The sequence below is a fragment of the Siphateles boraxobius genome, unplaced genomic scaffold, assembly GCF_051911475.1.
Source record: "Siphateles boraxobius isolate OS27281-9 unplaced genomic scaffold, OSU_SipBor_1 11, whole genome shotgun sequence".
In the NCBI taxonomy this organism is placed as follows: Eukaryota; Metazoa; Chordata; class Actinopteri; order Cypriniformes; family Leuciscidae; genus Siphateles; species Siphateles boraxobius.
This window is the reverse complement of record NW_027508711.1, coordinates 11,911,903-11,925,537: the sequence shown is the minus strand read 5'-3', so window position 1 is coordinate 11,925,537 and position 13,635 is coordinate 11,911,903. Positions and strand designations below refer to the sequence as shown.

The window sequence follows — 13,635 nt, the reverse complement described above, 5'->3', positions numbered from 1 at the left end:
AAAATGACTTCCTTTGGTGTTCAAAAAAAAAAAAAAAATTCATACAGGTTTGAAACAACTTGAGGGTGAGTAAATTATGACAGAATTTTCATTCTGAAGTGAACTATTCCTTTAAGATCATGTAGTTAATGAATGCCAACAAATAGATCTTACTGTAAATTGTTACTAAAAATATTTAGAAATATTTGTAAAAAACTATTTAGAATTTTTTTTTAAAAAAAGTGACAAAAGTACAAATAAAATGTAAAAAATATGAACAAATACCAATAGTATATAAATAATAAATACTAAAATAACAGATCCTCCAAACTAAAATTACATTGTTACCTTTATTCTTAAAAAAGTAATATAATTTCTATAGTTCATTTAGAAATATTTCTAACTTGCATTCTAAGTCTTGATATTGATTCTACATAAAAAGAATATAAAACAATTAAAAAAGGTTACAGGATGAAAACTTTTTCACGTCCCAATTTATTTCATGAAGGCAACATTGCGTGTAAGTACTGTTTATTCTCAAGAGAAAGTTTCCCTGATTCCCTGTTGATTGCAGTCTGTTTGTACACATTATTAATGTCAACGTTAATTTCCTTTTTATTGCATGCTGGTCATAAAGCAGCAATCAGGGTTCGGAGTAAAACATATGTTGAGGTTATTCTGGTAGTGACCTGACCTCATTTTGCCAGGGGATGGGAATACTTCCAGTGGATACTTTGCAGTAAAAGGAGTCGTCTTTGGGTTCCAGCTCCACCCCCTTCACTGTGGAGAACTGCTCGATGTCCAACACATCCTTACAGTAGATGGCCTGAGGCTGAAACAGAAAAACTTATCATGCTACGTTCTTATCGAAGAAGCCATGTCGGATTTTATGAACAAATCATTCCCAAGACACACTGATGTGATTAAAATTGAGTTATTTTCTTTTCCCAAAGCTGATGTATAAATATTAATAATAATAAAAAGTAATATGGACTACTTTTATGATACTTTCATGGTCCTTTTTGAAGCTTGAAAGCTCCAGTTCCCATTCACAGCAAATGCAAAGAAAAAGAGCGACTGGTACATGATTCAAAATGTCTCCTTTTGAGTTCCAAGCCAAAAATAAATTGAAATGGATTTGGAACAACATGAGAATAAACAAAAATGGTGGAATTTTCAGTTTGGGGTTCATTTAAACAGTGAAAGAGTAATAGTAATAACAATAGTTGTCATGACTGATTGTCATCAATAACACTGATCAATAACATTATTGTCATTGCCAATAACAGTTTAAAAAAAAAGTGGCAGTCTCAGAAAATACTTACATCTGGAGTAAAGGGCGCTTCGAGCATGCCTGCTGCAAGCCGCTTGAAGTTGATGGGACGGAAAATAGGGTAGGCCTTCACCTCTGAGGCTCCACCCCCCTGACAGCCAAGCCTCTCACAAGGGTCTTTGGCTAGCAGCTAAACCAAAAAAAAAAAGAAAATATACATATGTACATCATTCTTCATTGACATGCCCACTTTTCTGACAATTGTTAAGGCAAAACAAATAAAATAAAATACTTAATATACAATTCAAATATAAAAAAATATAAATTTAAGCTTATTACAACAACATCAAGAACCAACAACATAGAACCAACTTAAAGAGATAAGACTCGCCCTCATGTTGTTATAAAACCAACCGAACAGTTTCAGTTCCCAGTTAACTTCCACTGTAACTCAATGGGAACTAAAACTATTTGGTCACCAACATTCTTCAAATTATCTTCTTTTTTTGTTCCGCATAAGAAAGAAAGCCTTACAGGTTTGGAACGACATTTGGGTGAAGGTAAACTTGACAGAGCATCTTTAATACATGGATTTTCTCAGAAATATTGATGTGTTTAATTGCTACACTGTAAAAATAAGTTATGACAACATAAGCTTTGCATTGCTTTAACTTTTTAAAGTCATTTTAAAGACATTTTCAAAGTCAGTTGAAATTACTTAAATATTCAAGTTGATTGTACTTAAAAACGTAAGGCAGCAACTTTTCCCCCAGTGTATTATTCTAATTACTAAATTTATATAACATTAATTATAATTAATAATTGGATTGGATTATGGAAGTAGATACTGATCATAATCATTGATATTTTTTTGGTTTCCCAATATTTTTTAAAATGACAAATGCAATGAAAATACAGGTATCGGTAATCGGTATCGGTGAGTACCAAAATTGACAGTATCGATATAGGACTCATTCTGGAAAAAGTGGTATCGGGGAATCCCCGGATTGGATAATTAATATTTAACTGGATACTAACCATTTTACAGAGTGATTTGGCATCCTCTGAGAACTTGCTGGAATATTCTTCCTCCACCTCTTTGACTAGCCGCTCCACTTCCTCTCGCTTGATTTTTTTCTTGCGCTGCTGAAAGGGTGACTGACCCTCGATCATCTCGTAGAGGAGACAGCCGAGAGCCCACCAGTCTGGACTGAATGTGTAACGCTCGTTCTTCACCACCTCAGGGGCTGATGGGAAAAAGACAAATGCAGGTTACATGGATTGCTTCTGCTGCTGATATTGTTATGAGGTTAATAAAGGCAAAGACATACCCATGTATCCCACAGTTCCCACCCGGCCTTTGATTGTCTGACCATCTGGTACATGCACAGCCAGGCCCAGGTCTGATATACGTATATGACCTGAGAAGAAACATCACAGCTCTGTTATTAGTCCTTTCATAAGCAAGCTTAAATAATGTCTGTCAGTGGTTTGTGCCACTAGATATCTTCAAAAGCTTAGTGCATTTTCAATACTAGTAACTTATTACAAGTTATAAGGAAACAAAGCAAACCTTTTTTGCTATTTAATTATATATTTTTTGCAATTTAATACTTCAATTCTCTGCGGGAATATGCGGGATTTCAAATAACGTAGGGTTCTCACATTTTGATCAATTAACCTTATTTTTTATTGACTTTTCCAATGATATCTCTAGTGGTTTATGACTTGATAATGACTTTAGTATTATTATGATCTCACAAATTATAAACTCAGAAACACTTTAAAAGCTATATTATATTGCATTATATATTACTAAATTATTTATTATTTTTTATACGTACAACAATATACACTGTACTGTTCAAAAGTTTGGGGTCGGTACGATTTTTTTATATTTTTGGAAGACGCCTAATGTTCACCAAGGCTGCATTTATTTGATCAAAAAGACATTAAAAATAGTAATATTGTGAGATATTATTACAATATACGCTGATGAGCCAACACATTATGACCAGTCACAGGTGAAGTGAATATCATTGATCATCTCCTAACAAGGCCACATATTAATGTCCGGGTAGATTAGACAGTAGTCCAACAATCAGTTCTCATAAACAACGTGTAGGATGCAGGAGAAAAGGGCAGGAATAATGATTTGAGCGACTTTGACAAGGACCGAATTGTTATGGCAAGTCGACTGGGTCAGAGTATCTCTGAAACGACAAGGCTTGTGTGTCGCTCCCGGTCAGCAGTGGTGGGACTTTACCAACACTGGTATGAGAAGGGACAAACCACAAACTGACGACAGGGTGTAGGGCGGCCAAGGCTCATCGATTCACGAGGGCAACGAAGGCTATCCAGTCAATAAAAAAATCTACTGTGGCACAAGTCACACAAATTTTTAATAATGGTTATGGGAAGAATGTGTCACAACACACAGTTCATCACACTCGGACCAATCAGAGTGTCTATGATGACCTCTGTCCACCGTCGAAAGGGGACGCGAACATCAGAACTGGACTTTGGAGCAGTGGAAGAGTCCTTTTACATCACATGGACGGCCGTGTCTGTGTCAATTCACCTTTATTTATATAGTGCTTTATACAATACAGATAGTTTCAAAGCAGCATTACAGTGAAAACAGGAAAATTATGCAATTTCGGCTGTAGCTCAGCTGAAGATCATCAATTATTAAATTAGTTCATGTCATCTAAAAAGCAGTTTGCAAAAAATGATGTCATCGTCCAGCTAAGTTCAGATCTCCTACAGCAGCATCAGTTCAGTCAGATCAATAATATTGTTGAATATTAAGTGTCCCCCAACTAAGAAAGCCAGAGGCGACAGTGGCTAGTAACACAAACTCCATCAGGTCAAGTCAAGTAAGCTTCATTTATATAGCGCTTTTTACAATATAGATTGTTTCAAAGCAGCTTTACAGTGATAATAGGAAATTAAAGTAACAGAGATTGTTTTGGCTTTACAGCAGCTCTAGAATAAAGTTATTGTCCAGCTAAAGTTAGTTTTGATTGATTCACTTTCGTCGCAACTATCATTAGTTATTAACTTATGGGCCGCTAACACGAAACCGTTCTAACAGAAAACCCTTAAAATATGTATATATATATATATATATATATATATATATATATTTTTTTTTTTTTTTATCTCTGCGCAAGCTTTAAAAACAGAAACCTGTAAAAATCCTAACAGCGTGCACATGCGTATTACTTGTTTAGTCTATAGGTATGCGCGTTTGAAAATAAATGTGCACAGGCGTGTAGTCTTTCTTTACAAATCGACCTCAACAAATTACTTGTCTGGCCTTAAAAATGTATAATACAGAATTATTTATCGCTCCCTCATAGCCATGTGAACCGGAATTATTTCGACAACGTTTTATCTGTAAATGGAAGGGAAGGAGGTCTTCACAGGGGAGAGACTAGTGGACACTTCAGGACTGCGTTGGCGTCATGTACAGGCACAGGTCCTTCATCAGATCTGGAGTGTGTGTGTGAGTGACAGAATGGAGAAAAGAAAAAAAAAAACATTGGAAGAGACCAGGCAGAGATCTCCTCTTGCCAACAAACAAAAACAGTGTCATTATGATTCAGGCTGCATCACAAGTCAAAATTCAGATTGGTCTGAATTTTGTCCAGATCTGATGACAGCATTCAGGCTGTCATGTTGTATGTACCGTTTACCTGGGTAACTAAAAGGCACCAGGATGTACAGTGGGACGACGACGAAGACGGCTGAGGGAGTGAGATGCTCTGGGCAAATATTCTGCTGGGAAACACTAGGTCCTATCATTCATGTGGACATCAATTTGACACGTGCCACCAACATAAACATGTTGCAGACCAGGTACACCCCTTCAGGACAATAGTGTTCTCTGGTGGAAGTGGTTTTTCAGCAGGATAAAGCACCAACCACACTGCACACATTGTTCAGGAATGGTTAGAGGAAAATGATGTTGCCCCTCTCCAAATTCCCCAGATCTCAATTCAATTGATCTGATGATCTGAATGTGCTGGACAAACAAGTTTGAACCATGGTGGCTCCACCTCGAAACCTACAGGACTTGAAGGCCGGATACCACAGGACACCTTTAGGTCTCTTGCAGTTGTCGGTGCCTCGAGTGTGTGTAGCCAATGAACAGCAGCGCTGTTTTATCAGCACGCGGAGGACCAACAGCATATTAGGCAGGTGGTCATAGTGTTTTGGCTCATTTTATATCATTAGAGCTGTCGAATCGATTAATCGCATCTATCATAAAAGTTTATATATATATATATATATATAGATATAAAATGATATTTAAATATATATATTATATATGTCTGTATGTGTGTATTATATATATATATATACAGTATATATATATATATATATATATATATAAATATACATATATATACACACACTATATACACAGACATTCATACATATTTATACACACACACGTATATATATATATATATATATATATATATATACACACACACAGAAACACACACATATATACATATATATAAACATAATAATAATAATAATAATAATATATACACACACACATACTGTATATTATGTAAACAAAAACTTTTATGATAGATGAAATTAGTCGCGATTAATCAAAATATATTTAATGTATATAATATAATAGATTTTTTTTATTTCCATGAGTTTTTTAGGGCTGGAAAAACATTTTTTTAGATTCCCTGATATTGGCACAAAAACAATATTATACACTGTACACCCTCTTGTGACAAACATAAGTACTACAGCTCAGAATATGATGTTCCATGTGGCATTCCTTTTCTTCGAGAATTTTGTTTTACCATTGTCAAACTAATTACCATAGCATTAACCGCTGAATTAGCTTAGCAATCACAAAGAAAACATCAGTCGCCAACTTACCATGATCATCCAATAGTATATTTTCTGGCTTCAAATCCCTGATAGAAGATGAACAAAGAAAGCAGGTCAATCAAAATATAGATTTTTTGCAAACAGTCCCCTGTAAACCAAAATTCACTCTGAATCTTTTCACCTGTACACTATCCTCTCCCGATGGAGGTCCTCTAACCCGCAGCAGATCTCAGCAGCATAAAACACAGCTCTCTTCTCATCAAAACCTGCGTCTCCCATGTGGTAGATATGAAACTTCAGGTCCCCTCCGTTCATCAGCGTGAGCACCAAACACAGGGCGTCTTTCGTCTCGTACGCGTACGCCAGACTCACCTCCATGGGAAAACAGAAAGGTTCATCGTTTCATTTACAAAACACAATTCCCATGTTTGATACAGCCCGCGTGGGAAAGCATCTAAAAACGTAGGAAGAAATTACGAGAAAATCCTGAGAATAATAGCCAAACAAAACAGCTCAAAATAGCGTGCTCGAGGTCAGGCTTTTGGATACACAAACCCCAAATACAAAGTTATCATTTCATTAAACTAGGGGTTATCATCAGACGTTGTAGCAATATTTTTTTCCTGTTTCTGTTGTTTAATAAAATGTAGGAATCTGAATGTAAACATTAAATAGAGACTAAAATTTTTCGACATCAGATCTCAAAATTCAGGATGATAACTCAGACGTGATCTGAGTTATCAGATCACCCACAGAAAGCAGGGCATCTGTGAGCTAATACTGTGAGTTACTCTGTGAGTAAACAGAAATTGGAACTACAGTGACTATGTTTTATTTTGTGGAAAACGTGGTTAACAGAGGAGGTGGAAGAATGTGACGCATTTAAGCGGGCAAAACAAGCACTACAGATGCTTACAACAAATCGACTGTTGACTTTCTCCAGAATCTGCTTCTCGTTCAGGGCCATGGACTCTCCTTTCCTCTTTTTGATGCGTTTCTTCTCCAGCTTTTTGCAGGCGTACATCTTCCCTGTGGCCCGCACCTGGCATGCACAGACCTTGGGGGCGAAAAACAAAACAAAACAGTGAGAGGCCCATTTATTAGTAACTCTCTCTTTTATGCGCATTACGTTAATGATGAGGTTTAAGAGCAACACAATAAGCCAGTTTGTTCTAACCGGTATACAGAGAGATCTTTCATGCTATTTTGGGGGATAGAGGGGTAGATGTTACATAAAGTGATCTTTGATCAGTTTGGTAATTGTTTTTGGTTTGCCTTAAAGAGGGTGAATCTCAAATGAATGTACTGTATTCTGTTTGATATGCAAATTTATCAGGCCTCTAAATTATCAACATGATCAAAACTTTGCTGAAAAAACAGATTTTTAGCAAGGTGTTAGAATAATTCTAACAACGCCCCCTTCAGGTCGTGGTACACGTGTCTTTTTGCTGAGAAATGTTAATGGATTTTTGCAAAGTAAACAGAAGAACACCTTTTCCATCATTAGTAATATTTCAAGATTAACACTTATTAGACTAAAGCAACTTCGGTTTACCTGATTATACATCATTTTTAGAAAAATCATGTCAAAATCATGTCTAACATATCATATAAATATCAGCAATTGCTCCAAATTGAAATTTTTGTGTGCTTTTTTGAATATTTTGTCTAAAGGTTCAATAAACTGTTCAATAAAAAGAAAAGAGATTTTTCTGACTATTATTTCATATGTAAGGCTTTACAGGGTAATTTAAAGGGAGAATGTATAGTTTTTTAGGTATTTTATTATCTAAAATCAATATTTTTATTCATAAATATGTCCTCAATGGTGTACAAATACCTCAGCCAATTATCTGACTTATCCTCGTAAACGAAGAATTTCTATAAAGAAATTATCTTTATATACATGTGACGGGTAGGTCCACGGAGGCTTCCATGTCGTTCCGCCATCTTGAAAAACTATAATAGCAGAGAGGGTCAAAAAGTACTAGACCAATGCGTTTCCACAACGTGTTTTCGTTCAGAGCCAGCGTCACGTGACTGAAAGCAGCAGAAACAGAGGAGCAGAGCAGTGAGAGGCACTTCATGGCCCCGGCAAGTTTAAAAGGCTGCATTGCACTGTTATTATTCATACTGAAACAAGTACAATCAAGTTGCAGTTTGTTTTGAAATAACAAACCTGTTCACCCGAAGGAAAACTCGACGAAGTGCTATTAGAAGACATCCTGTCATAGCTTTTTGGTACATAACAGCTACCGTAGATGCAACACGCATTTGAAAAAGCGAGGCGCTGGAGAGCACAATTCGTTTGAATGCAAAATACAATTTCACCGCTAGATGGGAGAAATTCCTACACAATGTCCCTTTAAGCAGTTTTTTCCCTTAAAATGTTAACTTTCTTAAAGTTTTTGCAGCAATTGTCAATATTTTCAATGATAATTTCAATGATAACTCAATGATAAAAAAGTACCATATTTAAAAAAACATTAAGTCAATACAACATTTACTACCATGATGAAAAATATTTCAATAAATAAAACTAATGTCACAATGCCAAAAATAGCTTTTTTTTCATTCCGTCAAATATGACTGACGTTCCTCATAGGGATTCATCCAAAAGAACCTTCCACAGGGCAGCGGAGGGCAATAAAAATACTCAATGTGATTAGATATCAGGTATATCTGGAAATCAGAATTGGAGACTTGCTTTCTCTATATCTGCCAACATTGACTGGCAGTATGTATGAAGGATTTATGTCTGATACTGTAACAAAAATAGGATATTAGCCTTATGAACCTTGAAATGGACGGATAGCGTTTGATTTAATGGCATTTCAGATAATAACTAATAACACCCTGACATGTTTCTGCAATAAACAGAGCAAAATTTCAGACTCACCTCACCAAAGCCTCCCTTTCCCAAAACCCTATACTGACGGAATGTGTTTTTTGTGACTGGCTGTCTGTCAAAGGAAAGGAAGAGAATAAAAACAAAAGTTACATTTCAGAAGAACGAACATGACCCAGTCTAATTTAATTATAACATACTTTTACAGTCCTGTTGCCTTTACAAGAAGCTTATATCTCAAGAGACAATGTTAAAACACATGACTTTAACCTAATTAAGGGTTTTTTTTTGTATGCAATAGATGGCTAGTGTACCAGGCCTTTTAAAGTGTACATGACAGTATTTGTTCTAGCATATCATATTCTTCTCTGTAAAATGTCTTGATGGGAACTGTCCAGACCTGGCTTAGACTTTCAGTCAGAGGACATTTTTATGACTAAAAGTAAATAAATAGCAAGTTCAGAGTTCACATCTGGTTTGTATAAGCTTAGCTTCATAAATAAATCATAGCACCCAAAGGAATAATTAGACTCTACTTGGCGGTGAAGAAAAACTTCTTAGCTATATATAATTGATCACATTTAACATCCGAACTACTGAAAATGACTGAGTTCACAAATAATAAACATTCAAAACGTGCTGATTATACCTCTCAAGCCATTTCCACTGTAAGAAGCGACTGTAGTACATACTATCGAGGTAGTCTGCGAAGGGGGCCACGCTCAGGTAGTCATGGATCAGTCTACAAGAGAACATTGAGAGAAAAAGTTACCAGACTGCACAGTGAAAAAACAGGCTTCCAATCACGCATCCTGTTTTCATTAAAGGGGTACTTTACCGCTGGCAAAACAGACTTTCAATAAAACTTGGCTGCCTATAAAGCAGAAAGGCGTTTTTTTTATTTTTTTTTATTAGTGCTACCTGACTAGAGAAAACAGAGAAAAAAGGCTCGTCTTCACTTTTACCAAATAGGTAGGACTTCAACACCCATAATGCTCTGGGCGTGCTTTGGATACGCTTACCAGAGTCAAATACTCCCTTGCTTTAGTAGGAAATACTTCTTAGCAAACTTTTAATCATAATGTTGTCAACTACTTGTATTGTTCCAGCGTGCAAGAATTCAAGAGTAAACATTTAGCAGGAGAGGGTTATTTTAGGTTTCCAGTGAAGGATCCAGCGAGTTGTAGGAAGTGATGAAGGCTGCACAGAATCGTAAATGCGGAGAGAAGGCTGTGGCGGAAAATCGGAAAAACCTCAAGTGTTTGTAGTCAACATTTCAAACTGGCTAACCACGAACACGGAGGGGAAAAACTAAAAGAAACAGCTGTTCTGTCAGTTCCGGCCGAAACCCTGAAGCAAAACGCTGTTGCGTACAGGTAAGAAAGCTGTTGCCATTTTTTACCATAATGCTGTTTAAAGAGTAGACATAGTACGCAACAATGTTCTGTTCTGTTAATAACCCTCTGTCGATCCACCTGTCTGTGGGAAGGAATACAGAAATGCGGAAGTATCTAAAGTAAATCTTTAGGAAAGTAATCTTTAGTTTTCTTAAAAGCCCTGGAGCTTTCAAAAGTCTGCCGGATAAAGCAAAGCACGTGATCCGGTGGACTTTTGATGACAAATAAACATGAATTTCTGGTCCAGGTAACAGAGAACGAGTAAACATTGTTCATTTACATATACTGCCGACATTGTAACAATACAAAACGGTTGAAAATCGGCCAAGATACACTTTAATTAATTTGCAATGAAATGTGCAGAATTTCATTTCACTCAGAAATGTGTTGCTCAGATGCCTTGTGTTTGTCAGACAGTGTCAGTGTAGTTGCATCTACCAGTGCTATCTAATGGGATAATCAGAGTGTTTCCTGTCTAAAAGACTCACTTGGTACACTCCACGAAGAGCTCTTTACATGCCTCCTGTTGCAAGCGTTCTGCACACTTAGTCACCATCTCCTCTGTTACCTCAGGGATGTGGTCCTCTGACTGCAAATGGAACAATCAGTACGTGAAACTATCCTTTAGCACTAAAGAACGCATACATGCTCATGAATTATACAATAAACAACGGGAAAATTCACTGCGAAACTTGTCAATAAAATCAACTGAAAAACACATTGAACTCATGATAAACGCCATACATTAAATGAATATATTTGGAGCACATACTAATATAAGAGACTGATTTAGGTGTTCCCTGTGCTACTCTTCTCGATACCTTTGGGTTGAGGTATGTGTCTAGGAGTTCCTGTCCACATTCCTTCCTCTTCTCATCTGGCGTTACTTCATACTCCACCTGAAATTATGGAGAAACATTAGCATATAACATGTAATATTTTTTGATATCTACATTCTTCATTATTTATACACTTATGATTTTGCATTATCATAACTCAATACAGGTTCAATTTCAGTTCCGTTTCAATTTTTAAATTCACAGAGGCATGGATTTGAAAACAAAACAAATCCCAAGAGAAAACTCAACAAAAAACAAAACAAAATCCAAAACACAGCAACAAACTAAACAAAACCCAAGGCAAAACAACACAAAACAAAAACCCCAAACAAAACAAAAAACACAATAAAACAAAGACAAAACACAACACAAAACCCCAAATAAAACACAACCCCCCCCCCCCCCCCAGAAAAGAACAAAGACAAAACCCCAAAAAACAAAACAAAAGAGCCAATATTGTACATTTTAAATTTGTAAACCTAAGAAAAGCTGTAAAATACAGTTATTTCTGAGGATTTTATCTAAAATCATCATGACAAATACTATATCACAAAGATTACATTGCAGCGTAATCTTCTGTATATGCATCCCAATCATTTACTTGTCTTGATAATTTCCTACATGCAACTTACTGAGGCCTCAGTCTCTAAGAAACATGCAAATATTGAAGGGGACCATTTTTTGATTCGCACCAGCAAGCAACCACTCTAGCAATCATACCAATGCCCTGCCAAACACCCACAACACCCTAGCATTTTGCGTTTACGTTGAAGCTTAGTGAATGTCTGCATTCCATATCTCAAACAGTATGTCACATCAAAATATTCACAAAGAGAAGATTTGCCCTATAACGCAGGATTTTGGATGGCAGAACTGATCTCAAATCAGTAGTTTTAAATGCTTAGTGGAAGGTCTGGTACTCTCTGTTTCCATGTAATTTTATCTCCAAGCCCAGTGCGTCAAGCTTTATAACAACGGATCTTAAGTCTTAAGTTGCAAGCCTGCTTGCTCCTACTATAACATCTAAGTTATGGACATGGAAAAGAAATGCAGGCTAAACTTGCTGGTGGGCATTCACTCAGGTTAGAGGCAGTGGTGCAAATGTGACCCCTGCATTCCTGTTCAGGAAAGGGGTGGAGGAAAAGAAGCAGGCTATGGAGATGCTTTTATGAACTGTATTAGTATTGAAATTAATCTACAATCACTGTAATTGATAATAATAATAATTTGTTACATTTATATAGCGCTAATTCAAAAGACGTGGGCTCTGTTCCAAATTTTTATGTGCTACCATGCTATTTACTGGTATCTACAGGTAGCTGCCTTATAAGGCTGCATGCTAACAAAAAAAGGAAGCTCATAATTGATGGAACTGAAAAGCTATACATAAGCAGTAACTTAAAGACGATGATCTGTGAAAGAGTACAACTGAAAGAAAATTTCACTTTCTTTATTGGGCCAGCACTATACCGTACATTTGTTGACTATGTAAATGCTTTTAACGCCATGCAAACTTTGACATTTGGTTTCCTGTGAAATGTGGTTGCAAATTCTTGTCAACTTTTTAATTTTGACAGCTTGGTAAATTTAACTGCCACTGTCTAACATAGTTTTGTCACAATTGCAATAATAGTTTGTGACAGCAGCCTCGGTTACAATGTTTTGAAAATCACAATCAGTTTTACCAAGTATGACATTATTTCGTAAAAGTGTTTATGAATTTTTTAATCATAATAATAAAAATGTACAGATATTACTACAAATTTTCTTGTTATAGAAAACTAAATATTTGGTGAAAAAGGTGTGAAAAATGTATAATAAACTATATTTAAATTCCTTTTTTATTATTATTAATATTAAAAATGTATTTAATGAATATAAATATACAATTATAACATAAAAAATTGTAGAAGTTATAATTTCTTTGAGTTTGGGCAGTTGAAAATATTGGCAGGACAAGTAGAGTACTGTCCAGACAAAGCAAAAGTCTGGTGTTAGCAGGGTGCTAAACTAACAACTTTAACATCAGTCTCATTCACACACATAACGAGAACTATAACAATATTATATTAGCGTTCACATCAATGGTCGATAACGTTCTGTTTATTGTGTGCACATGCTGCATGATGTAATCATATTAAAAGTCCAGTAGGGCTGTCAAAATGAACATGTTAATGCGACTATTTTTTTCAGTTTAACACGTAAAAAATATTTAACGAAATTAACGCAGCATCCGTTTTCCTTTGGCTAGCGTAACATTATATGACCACGGTCTTATTCATGTAAATGCTTTTACACCATTCAAGCACAACGACACACACGACTAGTGCACACAGAAAACCCCTTCAGACAGCACTTGAATGTAAACCCCCCCACAAAATTATAACATAATTATTATGTTATATAATTATAACATAACCATTTTGTTGA

The 13,635-nt window shown here is 35.9% G+C and overlaps 1 protein-coding gene across 1 annotated transcript in view; it reads right to left on the bottom strand.

Annotated features, from left to right (window-relative positions):
* grk6 (G protein-coupled receptor kinase 6) overlaps window positions 1–13,635 on the bottom strand; it is a 69,954-nt gene that overhangs the window by 9,388 nt on the left and 46,931 nt on the right. Inside the window, exons 4-14 of the mRNA XM_077196718.1 lie at window positions 11,188–11,265; window positions 10,855–10,955; window positions 9,619–9,711; window positions 9,021–9,084; window positions 7,038–7,178; window positions 6,303–6,493; window positions 6,170–6,207; window positions 2,584–2,673; window positions 2,291–2,499; window positions 1,305–1,442; window positions 674–811 (exon numbers count right to left, since the gene is read on the bottom strand). Of these exons, the coding sequence (XP_077052833.1) occupies window positions 674–811; window positions 1,305–1,442; window positions 2,291–2,499; window positions 2,584–2,673; window positions 6,170–6,207; window positions 6,303–6,493; window positions 7,038–7,178; window positions 9,021–9,084; window positions 9,619–9,711; window positions 10,855–10,955; window positions 11,188–11,265 (1,281 nt within the window). The remainder of the gene's footprint in view (window positions 1–673; window positions 812–1,304; window positions 1,443–2,290; window positions 2,500–2,583; window positions 2,674–6,169; window positions 6,208–6,302; window positions 6,494–7,037; window positions 7,179–9,020; window positions 9,085–9,618; window positions 9,712–10,854; window positions 10,956–11,187; window positions 11,266–13,635) is intronic.